At 54.0% G+C, this 22,600-nt stretch overlaps 8 protein-coding genes across 8 annotated transcripts; 6 read left to right on the top strand and 2 right to left on the bottom strand.

Moving 5' to 3' along the window:
- Positions 1 to 6,018: 6,018 nt before the first annotated feature.
- Positions 6,019 to 6,536, top strand: SPBR_01070 (uncharacterized protein; the record flags this gene model as incomplete). Its single annotated transcript, XM_040759388.1, has 3 exons — positions 6,019 to 6,046; positions 6,158 to 6,454; positions 6,520 to 6,536. 3 exons carry the CDS (start codon positions 6,019 to 6,021, stop codon positions 6,534 to 6,536), a joined length of 342 nt encoding a protein of 113 aa, XP_040618335.1.
- A 355-nt stretch (positions 6,537 to 6,891) lies between these two features.
- Positions 6,892 to 7,986, top strand: SPBR_00781 (uncharacterized protein; the record flags this gene model as incomplete). The annotated part of the gene is made up of 1 exon (XM_040759100.1): positions 6,892 to 7,986. One exon carries the CDS (start codon positions 6,892 to 6,894, stop codon positions 7,984 to 7,986), a length of 1,095 nt encoding a protein of 364 aa, XP_040618334.1.
- Positions 7,987 to 8,791: 805 nt separating this feature from the next.
- SPBR_00817 (uncharacterized protein) lies at positions 8,792 to 9,828 on the top strand (the record flags this gene model as incomplete). The annotated part of the gene is made up of 2 exons (XM_040759136.1): positions 8,792 to 8,867; positions 8,933 to 9,828. The coding sequence occupies 2 exons, from the start codon at positions 8,792 to 8,794 to the stop codon at positions 9,826 to 9,828; spliced, it is 972 nt and encodes a 323-aa protein (XP_040618333.1).
- A 1,466-nt stretch (positions 9,829 to 11,294) lies between these two features.
- SPBR_00410 (uncharacterized protein) lies at positions 11,295 to 13,126 on the top strand (the record flags this gene model as incomplete). Its single annotated transcript, XM_040758729.1, has 2 exons — positions 11,295 to 12,995; positions 13,055 to 13,126. 2 exons carry the CDS (start codon positions 11,295 to 11,297, stop codon positions 13,124 to 13,126), a joined length of 1,773 nt encoding a protein of 590 aa, XP_040618332.1.
- Positions 13,127 to 14,238: 1,112 nt separating this feature from the next.
- Positions 14,239 to 14,871, top strand: SPBR_01022 (bis(5'-adenosyl)-triphosphatase; the record flags this gene model as incomplete). Its single annotated transcript, XM_040759341.1, has 1 exon — positions 14,239 to 14,871. The coding sequence occupies one exon, from the start codon at positions 14,239 to 14,241 to the stop codon at positions 14,869 to 14,871; it is 633 nt and encodes a 210-aa protein (XP_040618331.1).
- A 323-nt stretch (positions 14,872 to 15,194) lies between these two features.
- On the bottom strand, positions 15,195 to 16,487 carry SPBR_00666 (uncharacterized protein; the record flags this gene model as incomplete). The annotated part of the gene is made up of 1 exon (XM_040758985.1): positions 15,195 to 16,487. One exon carries the CDS (start codon positions 16,485 to 16,487, stop codon positions 15,195 to 15,197), a length of 1,293 nt encoding a protein of 430 aa, XP_040618330.1.
- Positions 16,488 to 16,556: 69 nt separating this feature from the next.
- Positions 16,557 to 18,236, bottom strand: SPBR_00474 (c6 zinc finger domain containing protein; the record flags this gene model as incomplete). Its single annotated transcript, XM_040758793.1, has 1 exon — positions 16,557 to 18,236. One exon carries the CDS (start codon positions 18,234 to 18,236, stop codon positions 16,557 to 16,559), a length of 1,680 nt encoding a protein of 559 aa, XP_040618329.1.
- A 2,667-nt stretch (positions 18,237 to 20,903) lies between these two features.
- SPBR_00512 (galacturan 1,4-alpha-galacturonidase C) lies at positions 20,904 to 22,490 on the top strand (the record flags this gene model as incomplete). The annotated part of the gene is made up of 4 exons (XM_040758831.1): positions 20,904 to 21,176; positions 21,247 to 21,475; positions 21,573 to 21,730; positions 22,092 to 22,490. 4 exons carry the CDS (start codon positions 20,904 to 20,906, stop codon positions 22,488 to 22,490), a joined length of 1,059 nt encoding a protein of 352 aa, XP_040618328.1.
- Between the last annotated feature and the right edge of the window lie 110 nt (positions 22,491 to 22,600).

Here is a 22,600-nt window from a genome sequence, read left to right as displayed (position 1 = left end):
AGCTTGGACTCAGCTTCGCTTGGTTTGGCGCCTGCTGTCACGTCCCCTCAGACAACCCCCTTCTTGCTGTGTCAAGGTCTAGCGCCCATCTTGGAGCGCCTTTTGGGCCCTGCGAAAGGGCCCAGTAAAGACCCGCCCCGGCGCTAAGGCAATATTGGCAATTAAGGAACGGCCAAAAGTACTGGTTTCAGGGGAGAAGAAAAAGAAACGAAAAGGAACAAAGGGGACCACAGCACAGACACCGCCGAGAATGATTGCTGCAAGGGTTTAAACGACTAGGGAGAAGGAATCCTGCCGCGTACAGGCCAATCCCCTAGCAAGGAAAGACCCCAGAAGGCCCAGAAGCCTGGAGGCCGGAATTACGTTGTCATTACGGAATACGGTGGGCATCTCTTGGCTGTTTTGAGTTCTTTCTTCTCCGCGGACATGTCTGGAATATAACTCCTGGTGGCAGGAAATTACTGACTGTCGTTGACAGCTTTGCTAGATTGTGAGCTTCTGGTCCGGTTGGTTGACTGTCGTTGACAGCTTCTAGATTGTGAGCTTCTGGTCCGGCTGGCTTGGACAACGATCCATGAAAGAAACCTGATTTTGCGAGCTGCGTCGGTCGACCAAAACCAGTGGGGACCGAGCAACGCACCTTTTGTGTCTTGTCTGTTCAGCTAGAGTGGACAGCGGAAAAGCCGGCGGAAACCCGGCGGGAAATCGTGGAAGGAGATCCATCACCGGGCTGAGAAGGACCTCGCGAGTGCGGTTCTGTAATGCAGTGACAAGGCAAAAGCAAAGAGGGATCAATGAAGATGGGCAAGTGTGGCAAGTGTAGGATGTGGAACGAAGAAGAAACAAGAAAACAAGACAGGCATAGACCTTGTTCTTGCATGCACGGAGTTTGTACTTTCGTACTTGTTTTCCGTATACCATCACACTTGCCTGCGTATTTTGTATCCTTGAAATCCCCAGTCTCGTCAATGGATGCATGGTCCTGCTTTGCCTTGTCCGTCGTCTTGTCTCTCATGCATGCCTTTGTAGTCGTGCATGCGGCATGAAGCGAATTCCACTTTCTTCTCTTCTTGTTGCTCCTCTTTTTGTCAGTGACCTTGTCCAGTGCCCAGCGCATGCCTCTGTGAGCCTAGAACAAATTGGCCTGTCTGAATTCCTCACACTGACTGGTATACTTGCACACATTCATAAACGCGAAAATAGGTCCACAAACTGTCAACAAACAAAGATTCAAAAACCCAAGATCATTGCAAAAACAACCTGCTGTTACTCGCTGCCCCATCTTTGCCCGCCTTTCTTCTTCCTGATGAGCGCGGAGGTCGTCATTGATAACCGCAGCCAAACCAAACACGGAACATACCGTCTTCCCAAGTTGCACATGGACACATTCCTAATGCGTACGACGTCCTTCTCTGCGTACCTTAAAAATGAAACGAGAAAAAAAAAAGAAAGAAAAAAACCCAAGAGGGAGACGACAAAGAAGAAGAAGAGTAAGACATACATGGTGCCACAGGTTCGAAATCAGCCACCAAGTTAACGGGCGGAGAACAAAACACTTCCAAACTGCAACATCCTGCGCATAAAGTTGCCATCTGAGCTCGTACTAATTAGTCGTGGGCCAAACAGGATGCAGCTACGACGTACCGCCACGTTGGAATACGGAATATTTGAAAGTCGTAATCACACCTGAACAACAAAGCCCCAGGATAGCGCGCAACTTCCGAGCGTCGTACCTCGCAGTGCTTTTACATGTTTATTACACGCTAGCCTCATGAATCGGACCTCCAATGAGACTTCCAAACAGCCTTGCCACCTGACCAGCAGAGTGCCTGGCGACAGGGGGAGGTATCTTATGCTAGGCGGAGGGTGAGCCTGGGCGTCCGGTAAAAATGGACGCCGAACAGACATGATCGACCACCTTAAATTAGGACCCAACCAAAGGGCAGCTAGGAAGGGGGGGGGGCCTTTTAGCGTCCTTTGGCCCTCATCCCTTTATCCTTTTGATTCTTCAGACAACCATCTCATATGAAGTACTGCCGGGGCGCCTTGTTCCAGCAGACACCGCCCTGGTTGAAGTGTGGTTCGGCGTGTTTTGAGTGGCAACCACGATGGTGCGTTTTGATATACAGAGCAATTACAACGTACTCCGTACCAGATACGAAAATAAGGGCGATGGGCGTCTGACAACATTAAGGTACCACGATGTTAATATATCCAGACACGCAGATATAGACAGGCTACGCTTGTGGCATGTAAGAGTAAATCCAAGTCCAAGACTGCCGGCCCAAAACAGACGTAAAAAAAGAGTGGCAAAGCCGGACAGCAAACCAGATCGATGTTCTACCCAACTCGGCCAGCTGTCGGACAATGGGCAAGTTTAATCAGTCCGGCTTGGACCCTTTTCCATTCCGTTGGCGGCATACAATATACTGTCTCCATGTTGAGATGCACACTGCCCAGTTCCAATGCTACTCTCCTTCCTCTTTGATGTTGGAGCTGAAAACTCGCAAATACGTCGGGGGGCGGCCGAATGCAACATGGGCCCGCAGAGGCGTTCCGGCCACCAGGTAACCAATCCACAGCCCTCCGTCTTTTGCCTTGAATGTCGAATATGAAGGGAGAAACGCCAAGCCAGACAACCATCCAGTCCAGAAACAAGAAAGCGAGGTGCTGCATAACCTTGGCCTTTGGACTGAGACACGGTGGCTCGCATGCGATCCCCCCACGACCAGCGTTCATTTGGAATCCTTTGCCTTTTCTGTGCTCGTCTTTCGGATTCAAACGCGTAAGCGTTTGGCCGGGAGAACGTGGAAAGGGCCGTGGTATCGACGTAAACTGCCATGGGTTGAAAACCGGCTGCCAAAGGCGGCTTGTATCTGGAGAAAGACGGCTCGTCCCCTCAAGAAGTGCACGGCGACTGCCTCCCCGTCCGTTGACTGAGTATTCGCAACTGCATTTTTATACAAGTAAATGTACGACGCAGTACGACGTTCGGAGACCTGAACGCACCTTCCAACTTTGACCCTTGCTCGTCCTGCAACCTCTTTCGTTTTCTCATTCCGCCCCACTGCCCGTCTGAACCAGGTGCGCGGGATCTTTCCTTTTCAGCACACACCACACAATACACACAAAACACACAAAACACACGGAAAAAGAACAACACTCTCCGCCCTCATCAACCTCGGGAGGTCGGTTCACGGCGTATTACACTCTAGCTCGAATTGGGGAAGACACGATATTCGACGCCTGTATTGCAAACGAAGTAGGCTACAGTCTTTTCTCTCTGCGACGCGTGGCTTCTGGTTCTGACGTATCTTCTTATCTCGTTCGCGCTTTCCTGCTCGGACTGCACACCTCCGTACTCAGTACAAAATAGTTATTGATCCAATTGCCCCATTCGGAACATTTCGACAGCGAGCTCGATCCGGTTGCTCCTGCCGTCTGTCAGCAGAAAAAACTGTGTATCTCGTCCCCTCCTCGCCATCTTACCCAGCGGTTGCGGCTGGCCTGCATAGCACCGGCCCACGTCCCATGTGCAGCTTCCCTGTTTAAGAGTGGTTCTTTCTGGCATTGCTACAGGTCGCGCCTGCCAACCTCTCCTCCCCCGTCATCCCGACCTCACCGCCCCTTGGCACGGCTTTGTATATGTACAAAGTAAAATCGACTGGCCTGTTCACTCCGCCCAGACGCAATGCAAACCTGCAGCAATCACTTGTCTCCGAGTCCTGGAAGGAAACGTACAAGTTAGAACACATGGATACTCCAGCAAAGCCTAGCTACTTGCATTAGTCTTCCAAGCTCCCCGTGTTATTTTCCTTTATTTTCCCTTCTTGGCACCACCTCCGCTCTTGTTCCCCTTTCGCTACCCTATCCTCCGTTGAGCCTGCCTTACAGAGTAAGCACCCCGCTCCTTCCCGTTAGTCCAAGTCGCTAAAGCATGCAAATGTACCGCTAGCTTTATCAACACCCACAGACTCCCCTTGGATGTGGTCTGATGTGCGAGGGAAGGAGCATTTTGTATTTTGATGTGTAGCTTCCTTCTGATGAAACTTGCGTTTCTTAAGGGTCAGTTTGACCAGCTGCTTTGACCAGCTGCTTTGACCAGTTTGACCACCTACTGCAAACCGCCGCACGAAAGTCATGCAGTGAGACCTTTCACGTAGCTGTTAATGAAGGAGTGTTACATAGACAAAGCAATACTCTGCACGACGTGATTCCCCTTGTTCCTTCTTATGTTTTTCTGATGTTCTGATCATCCTTTGCTCTTTCCCTATTCTTCGAACCAGGTGTCTCGAGCGGAAGGCAGGGAAAGAGCATTCGACAACAGAGCTTTAGGAAACAGCAAGGAGGGTTTTTGAAATCTCGAGAAAGAGGCGGCCAAAACAAAGACTTTACACTTCCAGAGAACAAAAAGCAATTTTAGCTTCAACAAGCCGATGCAGCCGGCCTCGTCCACGCCAGGGCCACTTGAGTGACACTCGCTATTTCTGGACATCCGCTCATTTCAGCCAATTCAACGCCAGTTTCAGCCCCAAGGACACTTCCCACACTCACCCACACCTTCTCCGCCACCCTTCACACTCGTACACCCAACGGTACGCCATACACCATCCCAAAGTCAAATCCCCGTCATTGACGACGCAACGCAACACAACACAACACGACTGCCCATTGAACGCAACGCAACGTCGCTACCAGCAAACCAAAGGTTGGGGGCCACAGGTTCACGCACACCACCTTGAAGGCTGCAACCGCGACTGCCACAGCAACATCTTGACGGCCTGCCACAGCTTCGAAGCTCTTCTTCTTATGCTTCACAGCTTCATCTCCGTCGTGTTATTATTTCTACCTGTTGTGTCTTCGTCTTTTCGGCGTTTCGTGTCTTTGTGTCTCTCATTTCTTTTCCTGTCCATTTGTGGCCAGGCCCGACGTTTGCCTCTTCTTCCTGTTGCTGGCCCATTTCTTCGTCCTTTCATCGCTACCTCATTCTCTTGTTTGCTCATCCTTTCTCCTTCAGGTCCTCCCTTGCCTGGGTGATAACCGTTCACTCTGCTCCATTCACTCCATTCTCATTCTTTGCAACGGCCGAGACCAGGTATCTGGTCCCGTCCGACGGGGTCTGTGTTACCCCTCGGCTCGCGCAAAGTCGCTGTTTTTGCAGCGCAGCCTCCTCCGGCGTCGTTTCTTTCGTGTCCGTTACGCTCTGTGTCTCTCGCGTATCGCTGCTTTCGCGCCGAAAGAAACGAACACGGCCGCAACAGCCACAGCTCGCAGCTCACATGTCACAAATCAAAACGCTCACAGCTCGCTCGGCCAGTTTCCCACTCACAACCCTTGCCTTTGCATGCCACTTGGGTTGTCCCAACCAACGGCCTGGCATAACGTTGGCACCCGACCGTTCATCACCAACTGCTTGGTCGTCACCCACTCCCCGCAGCTTTTCATTTCTTTGGCCATTGGCTTTTCTGTCAGCTCTTCTGCCATCTTCTGTGTTCGGAAAACGGCTTCTTGCAGGCAGCTTGCTCGTCTCTTGTCACGGTCTCTCACATCGCGTGCTGCAGGGCTACTTTAGTCTAACCGGCGTTCAGTCGATCATTTCTGACCACGTTCTTTTACTCTTCTCTCGGAACAGGGGCCATTTTCGGTTCCCTCTCCTTGCCCAGTAATCACGCCGTACGTGCTACCCGTTGCTTGACTTTTTGCCTCCCGATGTTCTTGAACCAGAAGCTTAAGTATTTCTTCTCTTCCTCCTCCAAAGATCATCTTGTCTGAGGGGTTTGTGCATTCGTGTATTTGTGCATTCTGCGCGATTTCTTTCCTTCTTTTCCGCCTTATTGAAGATTCGTTACGAACCATCACTAGCACGCCGGTCTATTCTGGGTTCTTTTACCTTCCTCTCGTTTTGTGCCGCATGGCATAGGCCGAGATGACTTAAGACGCCATTGCCCTAACGAGTAAAACAATATTGCTCTGCAGTTGTGCACTTGGCGTCACTGGTCGACGTCGCCGGTTCCTGCCATGGAACAAACATTTATGACGATTCACAGTGAGTCCCCCCTGTTCCGAGTATTCCGCTACTATGGTATTGGTATATCTGATAGATGACGGGATGTACTGACATGCCGTCTCTTGTTTTTTCCCCTTCGCCGTCACAAAGACCTCAGCCCAGATGCCAACATTCTATTTGCGTCCGAGTCCATCGTCGATATTTTAGGCTACCAACTGGCCGAGGTGCAGGGCAAGTCATGCTTTGACTTCTTTCACCCCGAAGAGGTACCTTCTGCACGCTCCGTCCTCAGCCGGGGCGTGCTCCTGGACAAGGCTGCAGTGCTTCATTATGCCCGCATATTGTCCCGTGATGGGCGCTGGGTTGGCTGCGAGTGCTGCTTCACCGTTGTCCATGACGTATTGGTGGCCTCCATAAGCATCTACCGGCGAAACGCAAAGAGCGAGAGTGCGTTTTTATTTCCACTTGTATTCAATCATACTGTACCCTATCAAGAGGGACTACTGACACAGCTAGGACGAGCCATTGAGGCTCCCCAAATCCGGCGCATATTCTCATGTTCACCACGCGATCCACGGTACCATATGCTGGAACACCTATCGCCAAAATTCAAAGTGCCACCAATGGAGCGAGAGCCAAGGGCCGCTTTGATTTTGAATCGCTTCACACGGAATCTCACAGTCATGTTCGCCACTACGTCCATTTCTACCGTCCTTGGCTTACGGCCACACGAAATCAAAAACAAAGGTTTCTACCGATGCATCCAGGAAAGCTGCTTATCCGAGGCGATCGAGTGCCTCGAGAGCGCAAAAGCAAATGACTCTATTGCGTACCTACGCTTTTTCTTCCAGGATCCACGAGAGGACAACGAGCTAGCCGAAAGCATGGCCAACGGCAACATCAACGTGAACAATACCGCCTTGGCCGAGGACGCAGAAATGGCCATGCCCGGAGGCGCGACAAGTGACATGGATGCGGACGAAGCTAACGCAATCAACATCAAAGTCGAGGCAGAGGACGACGCACACTTCTCTTTGCCCTCTGTGCCCCTTGTGTCTGAGGCTACGACATCCGACTCGCCAGGAAGGCTGCCTTCGATCGAACTGGAAGCCGTGGTCTCCTGCACGTCTGACGGCCTCGTGGTCATTCTTAGAAAAGCGCGACCGCCAATCCCACCAGCGCATCCCCCATTGGTGGCTCCCGACTACGGCGACGGGCTTTTTGCCGCACCCTGGGGCCAGCAGCCCATCCAGCCACACTTTCCACAGGAATCTTTGTATACATTTCGGGCCCCCTTACTGCCGCAGTACATGCCCCTACGACAGAACGTAAAGGATGCCGGCGGGCCGCCACTGGACACCCTTATGGGGTCGATACGCGATGTGGCCGTATTTGCATGGGGCGTCGTCGGCATCAACCCTGCCTTGGCTGCGTATGGCCGAGGCCTGCCGTCCGGCGAGGCACGACCGACTTCCGGCTCACGACCAGGCCGTCAACAAACCAGACATGGGACAACCAATGACAACACGAACACCGCTACCTTTCCCAAACAGGACAAAGGAAAAGCTCCCGAGAACGAAGCGACGAGCCAACCACGCACCTATACAGCAAGACGAGTACCGGCCGATGCCAGCCATAATGCCCTTGATCCAGTCAGGAGCAGCATCGTGAGCAACTCATGTGGCTACCAGTCGATGCTGCTGCCGTCCACGGGCTCGAACTGGGGCTATACTCACTCCCGAGAAACGACGGCGGCTCTTATGGAGCAACCCCAAACTGCTCGAAGCCTCCAACAACTGCCTCAAAACTACAGTTCGTCCTTCCCACCAAGCTCGTCTAGTCCCAATGCACCGTTCCGACGGCATACAACTTCGAGAGGCACCGGTAACCAGCCGCCGTCATACGGATCACCAGTTGCACAAGGTCCTTCAGCGACCACGACCGGCTCGATGCAGGATCGCCATTTCGGGTGGCGCTAAACTGAATTCGTCACAACATGAAGATCATGAGTCGTGGTTGTCATCCTCGCAACCTTTCTATTTCGGCATTCCGGCACTCCGTTTTTGACAAACGTCTTCTCGACATTTCGGTTTTCGTTTACATTATTATGTTTCCTTCTTGTCATTTCCACTTATCTAGCTAACCAGTGCTCTCACGGTTGCGTCGTCTTGGTCGAAATTACATCAGATGACGCGGGGGTGGTTTTTTCAATATTCAACTCAAATAACAGCATAGCGACAGCACAATATACCCACCAAGGCTCGGGCCTGACCTCAGAGTCTTTTCCCAGATACTTTTGATAGCTGAAATCGATTTTGGTTGATTTTATAAGACTCTCCGTTTGTGGATCAGATTGTAAGTACGTAACGTGTGAGGTTGCACTATTCGCTGCACCTCGCAGAAGGTCCCATCAAATCGTAAGGCGTCGAAACTCGGTGAAAATAGCGTGTGAGCGTGTTATTGAAATGCTGGTGCCTGTAATTTCTCCGTAGAGGTTGGCGTCCACAGAGTAATTGTGGGGCAAAGGGCGCGGACGCGGCAGCCCCAAATCGCACCTATGTTGGCCAATGAGGTCCACCAGGGCAAGCTGGCCTCCTTCTGAATCCGTTCACCCTTTTCCATCATCGCAACACATCGTCGCTTTCAGTAACTACGCAGTTTCTCGAGCACGCCTATCACCAGCGACCACTCCCTACAATAAGCCGATAAAACGGGCTACCTCTCTTCCGACATAGTCCTTTCCTTGTTCTTACCACTTAGCACGTATACGAGTGACTGCACGCGATGGCGTCCGTCAACCGCAAAGACTATGGCCCTGCGCCGCAAATCGAAGACGACGACCTCATCGATCCGGATGATGGTACATCACCCTTCTCTATTCTGCACATTTTTTAGTCGTACCTCTCTAACAGTGATCTACTCCAGCCGACCTCGATGACCTTGACGACCCCTTGGCGCCCGAGGCGTCCTCGTCACGAGCTCCCTTGCGCGGCAACATCGGCTCTTCCTCAACAGCAGGCCCCAGCAGCGGCTCTGGCTCTGGCAGCTTCGGCCGCTCCATCAGCGGAAATTACCTGACCTCCCAAATCCCTGGCGAAGACCGCTCGGCACCCACCAACACCATCGACGAGAGCGTGTGGGCGACCCTGCGCCGGGACCTGCTTGCCGTCTGGGCCAAGATGCGCGAGGTCCTGTACCCGCGGTACCTCTTTGGCGGCTCCATGTTTGACGCCGACGGCAATGGCGGCAGTGGTGGCAGTGGCGGTGGCGGCCTTCGTGGTGCCTATGCGACGCTGCGCAACGCAGGCCTGGCCGGCACGCGCGACGAGCTGGCCGGCCTGGCCGGCCGCATGCTCGACCCAGAGTCTCTGCTGCGCCAGAGCAACATGACCCCTGGACTGCGCGACTGGGACCTGTGGGGCCCCCTCGTCTTCTGCCTGCTGCTCAGCATGCTCCTGAGCTTCAACGCGCGGGAGAAGCAGCGCGAGCTCGTGTTTTCGGGCGTCTTTGCCATGGTCTGGATCGGCGAGGCCGTTGTGACACTGCAGATCAAGCTGCTCGGCGGCAACATTTCCTTTGCACAGAGCGTCTGCATCATCGGCTACACACTGTTCCCGCTTGTGATCGCGGCGCTGCTCTCGGCGCTGAGCCTGCCGACGGTGGCGCGCATTCCCGTGTACCTGGTGCTGGTGGTGTGGGCCATGGCGGCGGGTGTGAGCATCCTAGGGGGCAGCGGCGTGGTCAAGAACCGCGTGGGCATTGCCGTATACCCGTTATTTGTCTTTTACCTGGGCCTGGGCTGTCTGTGCTTCATCAGCTAGGCGTGTCGATTGTTGAGACAGCGAGCAGTATGATGGGGGTCGACAACAGCTGAAAAGAGGAGGACGTTAGAATCGAGCGAGGGACAGCATGCGAGCTACCGCGTTGTCTGATATTTTCCATGTTTCTTTTTTATTTTAAATTTCCGCCTGTATCACACGGCTATCTTCTATCTCCCTTGGTAATTGGGCACTGGTTCATGGTATCTTTAACGGGCGCTGTCTGCTTTTTTTTTGTAAGATGTCCCGGTAGAGTAAAGAAGCAACTACAAGTACTTGATTCGTTCGCGATGCTCAGCGTGCTTTAATGGCGGTCCATGTCCACAATGGCGAACAAATAAAATGAGAAATTCATTACTACGTCGCAGTTATGCGCATATATTGCCGACCCAGTCAACGACAGTCAACGACAGCCAACCAACTACCGTCAAATGTTAAATTGGCTTAGTCCAGCCTCGTCTTGTCAGCGCATCGCCATCCAACAAATCTCCGTAGACTGCGCAGCAAACGAGCTGTCCCAGTATCGTGCAGTATTTCTGTACCAATAATTTGTGTGTGTGTTAATATTATTGAAATTTTTATTTTTTTAATTTCGGTATTTTCGTTACTAAGCTGTCCACTTACTGAATCGCACCTGCCATGCTGGCATAGGCCCTTCGTTGGCTCTTTCCTTCACCTTTCACGCGCTTCCAGCTTGTCAGTGGGAGACGCACCTGCCCCACTACAGCGCACTTCCCCTGCAAAACCCAGACCCGCACTAGCCACTGAGCAGCCAAAACGAAGCAGTCGCCCCTCCTCGCCCGCTCGCGCATTTGTGTCGCTCCTTCCAAACTTTCAGCAATCTCAACCCCCGTCCTGCCGTTTTGGTCAACCGCCTCACATATCGTATTCCCCATTGCAATATATTGACATCGAGCCGTCGAATCTTTTCTTTCCCCCTTTTCGTCTCGTCGTCTCCCGCCTGCACGACACACCCCAACCCAGCTCGCCAACCTGATCCCGCACCCTCGCCTGGTACAGCCTGCAGCCAGTAGCTCATTTGTTGTCCCGCCTCGGCTGCGTATCTCTGGGAACAGCCGCATTTGGGCATTTCTCCATCCATTGTTTCGGGCTCGCTCTTTGAAGACAAACCCCCGCAACCTTTAATCTATACAACACAACAAACAGAGGCAGATCCAGCCCCTTGACCAAACAAGCCTGCATATGCCTTGCATCTGCAATCGGCACTGAACAATTTGCATACACGCGAACCTCGACGAAAGCCAGCCCGCAGGTGACAGCACCCAAGCGCCTTTGCACGACCCGCTTGCTCGGCAACCGCCACACCGCAAAAGGCCCAAGAAAAAACGACGCCTTGGAGCCATTCGCGACGTGAAGAAAGAAATCGAACGGACCTCGGGGAACAGGAAACACGAACAACACTTTACCGCATACACGTGCATACACAATACCCGCACGACCGCCGAATCATGACAGACACCGATCCGGCGTCCGCAGTGCCCTCTGGCGCCGGGTCTCCTAAGGAGGATGCGGCAACCAAGTCGGCAAGGGAGGAGCTCAGGCACACAGTGATCTCAGAGCGAGAGGATGCGAATGTCGACGACAACAACGACAACGACAGCAAAGTCAATGACAACAGCAGCAGCTCACGGCGAGCGACCACGCCCGACAAACACGACACCCTCAAGGAACAGGTGTCGTCTCCCAAAAAGAAGCGCGCCCACGACGAGCTCGACAACGACGACGACGACAACGACAAGGCCACCGAGGGTAAGAAGAAAAACAAGGACGAACAGAGAAGTGACGCGGAGGCCAGAAAGGCGGTTGCAGCCGGCACAGCCTCTCTCGATGCCCCCAATGGCGATGCTCCGCGTGCAGACGAGCCCGAGAAGAAGCGTCTGCGCGACGGAGAGTCTGCCGAAACCTCTTCGTCAGGCACCCTCTCTAAGGAAGAGAAGCCTGCCGCTTCTGCTGCTTCTGCTCCGGCCTCGTCTACCTCCACCGCCGCCTTTGCGTCGTCTGGCTTTGCCAAACTAACCAGCACTGCGTCACCGTTTGGCAACCTCGCGGGAGGTGCGTCTGGCAAACCGTCTTTGTTCGGCTCGTCCTCGGGCTCGGCCTCGCCCTTTGGCGCGCTGGGCGGTGCCTCTGCTTCCCCCGTGACTACAACTGCCTCGACATCCGCCTCAACAACGAAGCCTGCCGCACCAGCTTTGGCCTCGCCGCCCACATTAAGCTTCGGTGGCAGCAGTACGGCGTCTCCATTTGCCGGTCTGCCTTCTTCGAAGGCTGATTCGAGTGGTGGGGTGTTCGGCAGCGCATTTGGCAGTGCTGCTGCGGCCGGTTCGTCTGGGGCTACGAGCAGCTTCGGTGGCGGCTTTGGGAGCGGTCTCAGCAGCGGGTTCGGAGGCAACGCGTCTACAGCCGGTGGTGGCAGAAGTGCCTTTGGCGCGGCCCTCTCTAGCTCGGGTGGACTCACCAGCTTTGCCAAGCCTGGCACAGCCTTTAAGAGCGACAAGCCGGCACGGCCATTCGGTGCGCCCGAGAGCGACGACGCTGAGGAAAGCGACGATGAGGACTCGGCAGCAGAAGAAGACGAGAACGGCGACGAGGACAAGGACGAGAGCGGCGGTGGCGACGGCGACGATGCTGCTGAGGATCAGCCGACCAAGGGTGGAGCAGACGCCGACAAGAAGAAGCAAAAGCTGCAACGAGTGGCGGTGGACGACGGCGAAGCCGGTGAAGCCACATTATTACAGGTCCGCGCACGCATGTACTACCTCGACAAGGATCTGGGCGGCTGGAAGGAGCGCGGTGCCGGCATGCTGAAGATCAACGTGCCCGAGCACTGCGTCGAGTTTGACCGCGACGGCAGCGTTATCCCCGCTTCTTTTGACGCGTCAACGCTCGGCGGAGACGAAGAGAACAAGGAAGCCGCCGAAGCGGCTGGCTCGGAGACCAACGGCAAGACAAAAACCGGCGCCGCCGCCCTCCCGCGGCGCACTGTGGTCCGGCTGATTATGCGGCAAGACTCAACGCACCGTGTCATCCTCAACACGGCCGTGCTGCCGTCGACTGAGTTCAAGGAGCGCCAGACGCTCAAGGCTACGACGGTGCTCTTTACGGCCTTTGAAGGCAGCGAAGCGAAGCCCGTCAGCATGCAGGCCAAGGTGAGTTTCATTTCCCCTGTGTATACAACTCGGCACACATCCTGCTAACCCCATCGCAGATGAGCATTCCCAACGCCAAAGCTTTGATTGCTGCCCTGGAGGGTATCCAGAAGGAGCTGCGTGGCGACTGAGGAAGTTTCGTGGTCGGTCCTCGTCGGATATTGGTTTGTTGCCGTCACTTCACTTCCTTTTTTTTTCGTTATTTCTGCTATTTTGTTCGTGTGCCCTGGACGGCCACGCCGGGGTTTCTTATTATAAAACGGAAAAAGGCGTGCAAAGACGGGACGAAACTCGTGGCAACGTTTTGTGCATTGCGAATGCAACTTGTGTGGGGAGGCACCGTGGACGGGTGTCTGGGAAATGGCGAGGTTGATCCTATAGGAAGGGGTGTTTTTGATTTTTAAAACGCGTATATCTGCTATGTTTTAGTCTTACGTTTAATTTCTTTTGTATGTCCAGTTCTGATCCATCCCAGCCTCGTGTGGGATGAGGACGTAAGACTGATTAAACATATAAATAAAAATAATATCAAACCCTGAGATATATAAAACATAAAACCATCAAATAAATCGGATAAAACACCAATAGAGAATGTCTTCTATTCTTAAAAGAAATCTGGGCATAACAAAAAAAGTAACACACCAAAAGAATAATATCGTGACTGTCTCATTGGATCACTGAATTATCGATTCATGCATCATGAAGCTCATAACAATTATGAGAGTGTCTGTGTCACGTGAATATACGACGGCTACATTCAAGTTGCCAAAATTCCACTCCAAATCGGCCCCGACATAATAACGACGTATTTACTCTTTGCCCCGCCTAAATGCGCTGGCGGAGCCCCAGATAACCCCATATGTGACGTAGGTTTGGCTCGGCTGGGAGCGCATCACCGACGTAAACTGGGCCATGCCGTCTCCTTGGCAAACGCTCACGTTACCAAATTCAGGGCACTTGACCAAACAGTTGTAGCATTTCCGCGCTCGTCTTTGTCGCCAAGTAGTTGACTCTGTCTTTTCCCTGGCCCTGTTAAAGAACAATGAACCGCACCTGTCTGCGTCTGGCCAAAACAACGACCAGAACAACGACAACAACTACCAGAACAGCAGCTGCCCCTGTCCGCTCAACCACATCTGCATCACACTCACCTCGCCCGTGCCACTCACAACAGCGTACGTCTCGGCCTTTTGTGTCCACATCATCGTTGCCGGTCACAGCCTTCTGCCCGTCCGCCCGCACCATGTCGGCCGCAGCAGCCCCGCCCGAGACGATCCTCTTCGGGCCGTTTGACGTCTCCACCCAGGTCTTTTACTCGACCGAGCACTCGTTTGCCATTGTCAACATCAAGCCCCTCATGCCGGGGCATGTCCTCGTCTGCCCCAAGACGCCGCACCGCCGCCTGACCGACCTGGACGCCGCCGAGGCCCTCGACCTGCTTGCCTCGGTGCAGGTCGTCCAGCGCATGCTGGCCGCCTACTACTTTGACGAGACGCCACCACGCGCCCACGACACTGAGGCAGTCCACAAGGGCAGCTTCAACATTGCCATCCAGGACGGGCCCGAGGCTGGGCAGACGGTGCCGCATGTGCACGTGCACGTGCTGCCGCGCATCCGGGGCGCCACGGCCAAGATCGCCTTGACAGAGGCGGACGAGCTCTACGAGAAGATGGCCGACGAGCCAGGCAACGTGGGCGGGCAGCAATGGGACGCTGCGCTGGCAGCGGCGCATGCATCGCAGTTTGGTGACCGGCCACAACCCGGCGGCAAGTTCCCCAAGATCGAGGACAGCAACCGCCAAGCGCGCACCATGGCAGAGATGGAGGCGGAAGCGGCTGAGTTCCGCAAGGCACTGACCAAGGTGCTGGGCCGGTGACTCCGCCCGAGGCTGTAGTATAGAATAGAAGGAAGCACCAAGCATGTCTTGACATTTGTTGATATTTGAAAGCGTGATACAATTCTTAATGCCATAGATATTCAAAAAGCCAACGCATCCATCAAAAGTATAGTAAACTCGGCAATAACTCCAATCGGTACGCCATGCGACATCCTACTGCCGGTATTTCCAAAAACAGAATCCTGTAAATCATCTAAATTCGCGGCATGTCTCCGCGGATTCCACATATATATATACGTGCAAAAGTACGAGCATATGCAAGCCCAGAACGTACAATCATATCCGCCCGCAAGACCGAGCATCTAGACAGGCCCAAGTCCATCCAGGTTTCCGCCCGTCGTAGCTAGACCGTCAAAAGTCATATCGAGATCGGAGCCTTGCGGGCCCCGAAACATAAACAAACTGCTGTCCGAGATGGGCGTACTGTTGTTTTCCGTGCTCGTCGGGGTGTGGTTACGCGACCGCGACATTTGCTGTTGCGGGTGTGCTTGCCGTACACGATCTGATTGCTGTTGTTGTTGCTGCTGTTGCTGCGGGTTGGTTGGGGACACGGGTCCTTGCTGTCGTTGCTGGGGGAAGCCCCACGTCTCAAAGTTGTGCTGCCAGCTGACGCCCTCCTTCAAGAACCAGTCCTGCCCGTCGACACCGTACATGTTGGACGGCATGTCCGGCTGCGACGTCGGCTGATGGTATGCCAATTGTGCATGTTCATAGCCCTGCATGGACTGCGTGACAGCAGGGTCCATAGACCAGGTACTAACACTGGGCACAGAACCGCCTACAGATACAGCCGACGGCCCGCCAGAAGGGCCGGCCGTGTTCTGCGAATACGACGGCTGCTTCGAAACAGGAGCGACGGCGCCGGCTATGGGAGAGTTCGCCTTTGGGAGGCCGCTGAGGTACTCTGGTGTGACGCCCGGTGTTGAAAAATCCTGGTACGTCGGTGACTGTTGAGAGAATTGCTCCAGCAGACCCGGCATGGCCGTGATGGCCAGGCTACCAGCGACAAGCTGCTCCGACTTCACTGCCGCATTGCGCGCAGCTGCCGAGGGAGAGGTACCGCCACCACCTTCCACGTTTGCGCTTCCAAAGGCTTGGATGTGCTGTGGCGAGTTGCCGGACCCATGGGGACCAACGGCGGAGCCCACAGACAGATTTGGAGACGGGACATCGGCCGTGCTGACGGTGCCGTACTTCTCATCAGAGCGCTGTAAGACCTGAGAGGCCTCGTCGGGCAGCTCGACACCCCACTTGCGTGCGAGGACACTGATGATACTGAGAGTGCGGCGGGCACAGAGCCAGTCCTCAGCCATCTCTTCGAGCTGCTTGACACCGTGAATGATGTTGCGCTTGGCTGTTTTCTCGGGGAGGTTAAGTAGATGAATGGTGCAGGCGGAGTGGATCATGTAAACAGCAATGTTGCAGATCTGGCGAAGGTTGTAAACCTTTTTGTACAGGCGCATCAACTTGGAGATGGCACTGGCATTTGACGTGCAGATACGGCGGGGAGATACATGTGCTGGCAGCGGTGACGCTTTCGGGGTGTACTTGAGGAAGGGGCGGAAAAGATGAATGTACTGGAGATGGAAGAACATGCTAGAATGCGCGTAAGTAGCATATCTTTTATTTTTGGGCAGAATGTCTCCGGTAGCAATGGCACCAACTTACTGTGTTAACAGCACATTCGGAAGCTGTCCCTCTTTAGGCTCGAATTCAACAGGGAGTTCGCGGCGCCAGTCTTCCAGACGACGGTGCAGTTCGCTGAGCTTCTTAAGCTCGACTGCCTTGCCGTTGGAACGGCCGATGTGATTCGGGTGGTAGAAGAAGAGGAGAAGATCGCTGCTGATCTCGCAAAGCTTGGATAGGTGCAGACCAATGGCGCGGGTCCGGGATGGCTGCCGAAGCGATACGTCAAAGCCAGAGTCGGTGAAAGGTGACCAAGGCTCCGCATCCTCGTCGGGGAAGACATCATACTTGGGCACGCTGTACGAGTTCTTTGGAAGCTGGGGCAAGCGGCCGAGATAGTTGGACCACGCCTTGTCGAATAGGAAGCAGCCCCAAAAAGTGATGCGGCGCGCATCGATCTCACTGTCGTCCATCTGGTGATGAGCATCGTGTTCGGCAGCCCCTATTGACGAGCCCGTACTGGGGCTGGAGTCGAAATTGAGGCCAATGTCCTGGGCCATGCGGAAACTCATGCCGCTGTATACCCACCCCTTGGCTTCACGAGCACAACCAGCTTCGCGGACCGACATCAGAGCCAAGGCTTGCACAGTGGCAAGCTTCGGCTTTTCGTATTCGTCGTTCTCGACGATAAGGCGCTTCGCCTCTGCGAAGAAGTGGTCGCCCTTCGTGCGGCTGTCTCCAGGGACGGCAAAGGCCCCGACGGCACCGGTGAAATGGCAGCCCAGGGCGAGCATGGCGTTGACAAGGAGCGATGTGCAATAGACGGTACGCTTTGGCGGCACCAGTGGCCGGCCTCGAAGAAAGTCACGGTAAAAGAGGCTTTTGGAGAGGGTGGTGAAGTAGGTGTAGTGCCAGTTGAAGTACATATTCATCAAATGGATGATCAACGAAGTGTCGGCGGTGACGTTCGTCCAGCTGTTGATGGCTTCCTCGGTCGTGGTATATGGTGACTCGAACCGAGATTCGCCCTCGGCTGCCGAAGCGCCCTCGGCGCTGTTTTCGGGGCTCGAGACGACGTCGTTGTCACCTAGAGAGTCGCCAATATATATTAAGTGGGAGGTGCCGCCGATGAAGCGAACAGAGCCGTTTTCAAGACGCAATTCACCCATCTTCCTGGCTAGTTCGATCTCGCCTTCCGCTGATTGGTCTGCGTCGACTGTCACATTGTCTGACACGGTGCTGGCGTCATCTCCGCCGTCTCCGTTGTTGTTTTGGTCGTCCTTCATGATCGACTCGGCCACCGCATCGAGGCTGTCACACGTGCGAATCTTTCTCACAATGGCAAGCACATCATCCTCATCAGCATTGAGGATCGACTCAATGAGGATTTGCAAGGTCGAGTTTTGTGCTTTCATGCTGTCCACTTTCTCACGATAGACGCCTTTCCGCCGATGGTCCGAGTTCGGGTCGTACACGCACTCGGTACAATAGACGCTGGCGCAAGCCGCACAGCTCGGCAGTGCGCCGTCGCACTTGGACTTCCTCTTCCGGCATGCGACACAGGCCGTGCTGACGCACCGTCGCTTTTGCGCTGCAGGGTCAGTATTGCGCCGCGACTTTTTCTTCGGTGCGGCCGCCGATCCTCCAGTCGATGGTGCCGACGCCGGCCCGCCCTGTGAGGAGACGGCCGGGAGAAGCGCGGCTGAGGCGGAGGGCATTGCGGATGGTGGAATTGCAGTGCTGAAGTTGGAAATCGGGAGTGGCGCTGACGTTTGCCCGTAGGCAGGCCGGGGGTCGTTGGCGCCCATGGCGTCACAAGGTAGAGAGGAGTAAGCTGCAAGACGGACAAGATCGAAAACTCAAAGCTAAACGCGGCCGACCAACAATGGAGTCAAGACCGCAAAGCTGCAGAATCTTGCATGCATAAGGGCTGGTGGTGCGACGTCGAAAGAAGACAAGAAAGAAGTGAGACAAGGGGGGGTGCTCAAATGGGAGAGTGCTGCGGCGTTGAAGAGGAGAAAAACCGGAATGCTGAAAGTGTTCAAATGGGAACCGAGAATCTGGGAACCGAGAATCTGGACCCCATCAAAGCCGGGGTATTGTATTGGGGTGATGATATTGCCAATAGAACAATGTTTGCGAACAAAAGCGAGAAATTGACGTATCCAGAGTCACAATGTCTCACAGTGTACGATTGGTAATAGATAAGCCTCGCAGACAGCCACCGACTTGCCGACTTATTTCAAGTGGCCTGTTTGATGCAAGAGTGTTGCCGACGAGAGGCCAAATGAGAGTTCGATAAAGGCTGACAGAGTTAGCCAAGAGAGCTGAAGTTGCCGTCCGGCGCTGTCGGTTGCCAAACACAGAGTAGTAGGTCTCAGAAGAGCAGGAGAGCAGCAGCGTTTTTTGAGATTTTTTGTGAGTGCTTGTTGACGGTGAAGAGTCGATTCTCGAGAAAAAGCCTCGAGATGCGCAAAAGTCGGAAAAATACGTCGTATGTCGTACGAGAATTCGCGCGGGTACCGGGAGTGGAAAAAGGTCGTGCTTCAATTTTAACAAGACATAGATGCCAGGTCAGTAAAAGAGCGCAGCCACACACCCACATCGTTACGCCGAATACACATCTGAGAGAGAAAAACGGCGGTCGAAGCACACTTGTTTGTGAATAAAAACGTAATGGGGCCTGGGCAAGGAGAGGGGAAGGGCGCAACACATGCGGGCTGGTCTGCTGGTATGGTGGGGAGAGGCGCCGAGATCAAAGGGCTTTGCTTTGTGCCCAGGGCGGTACGTTGATTGAGAAAGAGGCCCAGCCCAGGCCGGGTGGTCAGGCTTGGTAGTCCCGGGTCTTCAGCTGGAACAGCCTATTCACCACGACCACGAGTTTGGCCCGACGGATCAGATGGCGAGAAAAAGCCGACCCCACCCAAACCGACGGTCTCGAAGAACGCGACGAATGCAGTGTGGTAAGGGACGATGACTCGCAGGAAGTGGCGGGAATGTTCCAAGCGTGGTAGATGCCCAGGCAGGAGGCAAAGAATACGTGGGCCCAGCGGGCGATGATAATGTGCAGCCACGGGCGTCGAAAATTATGGACGAGAAGGGAATAAGAGACGGATGAGGCTTCTTACCTGAACCTGAAAGTGTGCAACCGCTACTGGGACATCGTAGGTTCGGTAGCAAAAGAGGTGCCCCGGGAGTATCAATGGCCAATGAAAGCGTAAAGGTTAACTCGACAGATCGCCAGATCGCCAGATCGCCACGACTTGAGCCTATGTCGATGTTGGTCTCGAGTCTTGGAGGAACGGAATACTCCGTGATTGGGCGGCGACAGGGATAGGAGTTGAGGAAACGTTGGACCTGGGACTTGTGGTACAGAGGTTGAGACGGACGACAGTGTCGGAGCTTCTTAGACGGCCGCCGTATGATATACGATGGGGAAGCAAGATGGAAGAGGTTTAAAACGAAGACCAGTCGCTTAGGGAGACAGAGAATGAGAGACAGAAAAGAGACAAGGGGTACTTTGGCTTTGGAGGATCGCCTTGGTGTGTCTCTCCTTCTTCAACGGGGCAGCCGCATGGAAACCGCGCCTTCCCACAAATAATACCTTTGCGGAGAGCAAGTCACGAAGCCCCAAAATATGGTGTGCAGGGAAGGCACGATGGGATGATTACCTCGAAGGGCCTACAGAGGTACAGTTTCTCCAGTTCCACGGCAGTCGCAGCTGGCAAGTATGAACGCCGCAACAGCAGCGTTGAGACTTGAGACGGAAGGTGCTACGGCGTGGTCCAGGTGTGTAATTACTGTTGGATCGGCAGGTACGAAGGTGGTGGGCACATTGAAGCCACACACAGGCTACAGTGGTTGGTTTTGTGTGGGGTTTTGACCACTTGAATTAACCAAATCCCCAAATTTGGGGAAGTCGCGTTACAACGCATTGACAGGCACGTGTGCCTGGACGGAGCAATAAACATTGGCTGTACGAATGTACTGATGGGCAGGAGCAATCCACTTCAAACCCCGGGAGGTGGAGAAGCTTAACCTGGACAAGATTTGTTCTGCATACTTCTTTCCTTCTCCCTTCTCATCCTCTCCGTTTCTCGTAGCAGTGAGACTACAAAAGTCCGAGGTCAGAGATATAGCGACAGCGAGAGGTGGATGGAAGACGATGGGATGGCGGTGGCTTGGCGAGCGGCTTGATATTGCCTGATACTGGCCTTGCATTGCTTTGATCGAAAAGCACCTCTCCACCGGGACAGAGTCCGGGGTATGAGATTATTTTTCTTTCGTGGCCAGAAAGTCTGACGATCGCTGTGCAAGCCCTACGAACTATGATCACGATGCTTGCGTCAGCAGTTGTGATAGCAACGATGCTTCCTCTAGGCGTAATGGCCTCGGGTCTGCATCCTTTTGCGATGCTCCAGCCACGAAGCCCTGCTGCAGATGGCAGAGTTTGTGTTGTCACGCCGATCCGGCAGCAGGCCGAAACCACTGGCTTCGGTGCTGATGTTGTGGATGACGTTCCTCAGATCCTACAGGCGTTTGCTGATTGCGATGGCGGCGGCACGGTCGTTTTTCCCAAGGGCGCGAGGTACACCATAGCCTCTCGCCTCAACCCAGTTGTCAAGGATGTAACCGTGCACTGGCATGGTGTATGGGAGGTGAGCACTCTTCCGGATCCAGGCCATATGGTCACGGAGGGGCTCTCCCGGTATTGACCGTGTGCTACAGTTCTCCACCAACCTCACGTACTGGCGTGCCAATGGGTATCCCATTGCCTTCCAAAACCATCAAGCTGGCTTCGTACTCTCTGGCGAAAGAATATCAATAAACGGACACGGGACTGGCGGCATCGATGGCGGAGGAGACAGCTGGTATGCAGCCGAACAGGGCGTCACGCAGGCTGGCCGTCCTATGCCATTTGTCCTTTGGAACGTCAGCGACGTGGTTGTCCGGCGCTGTAAGTGATCGCTATTCCGGAAAGCTTTGAAAGAGCAACCAGTGGTCTGATGTCTGTCATGTCTGTCGATCATCCCTCTGCTTGTCTAACAGCTTAGTCTCTGTGGTCCAGTCGCCTCTGTGGAGCATCAATGTGATGAATGGCAGCAATCTATGGTTCGATGACATTTACGTGAACAACACCGCGACTACAGCTCCACCAGGCAAGAACTGGGTTCAGAACACAGACGGTTTCGATACCATGGACGCACACAACGTAGCCCTGACCAATTTTGTTTATCAAGGTACGTGAGTTTGGAGAAATCTCCACTTTGTTTTTATTTCTGCCGTTGACCCGCGCTTGTGTCTGCTTCTTTTGCTGGCAGACAGTTGAGCTAACAGAGCCTCAAGGGTACCATGACGACAGTTACATGTATTGTATATATGTTGGCTTAGGCGTTGTTCGCTGACAATGGCATTCCTCTAGAGGCGATGATGCAATTGCAATCAAACCGAGGTCCTTCAACATCTGCTGTCAGAATGTGAGGCAGCCCTTCATCTGCTCCCTTGTGTTCGGTTATACACGCACTCCAGAATGTGCGCAGAGGAGCATCCGTATCTGACACGGCGTTGTGCAGTTGACAATACACGGAGGCAATGGCGTGGCCATTGGAAGCCTTGGCCAATATCCGGAGGAAGACTCATCTGTTGCCAATGTGGTCGTCAGAGATGTCCGCCTCATTGCTCGAAACAGCGACATGCACAACTCAGCCTACATCAAGACCTGGGTGGGCGAGACCGTCTTTCAGCCGCGTGGAAGTTATGAAAGCGCTGGAAAGCCGAACGGCGGTGGCCGAGGAAGCGTGACCAACGTGGTCTTTGCTAATTTCCACCTCGACGGCGCAGGCAGTGGCCCTGCTATCGATCAAGACAGCGGAAACAATGGTAGGGACATGGACAGACGGAAAAGAGCGAGGCTATGTTCACTCCTGCATCACGGACTTCTCTCCATATTGACATATCCGGGACTCATCTAATGTGTCGTGCCTAGGATCGTACCCGGGAACATCCAATATACTAATAAGCAACATCGCGTTTAGCAACTTCACGGGGACTTTAAATGCCGAAAACAGTCGCTCGGCAGAAA

This window comes from Sporothrix brasiliensis (assembly GCF_000820605.1).
Source record: "Sporothrix brasiliensis 5110 chromosome Unknown Cont19, whole genome shotgun sequence".
NCBI lineage: Eukaryota > Fungi > Ascomycota > Sordariomycetes > Ophiostomatales > Ophiostomataceae > Sporothrix > Sporothrix brasiliensis.
This window is presented reverse-complemented; position numbering and strand designations above follow the sequence as displayed.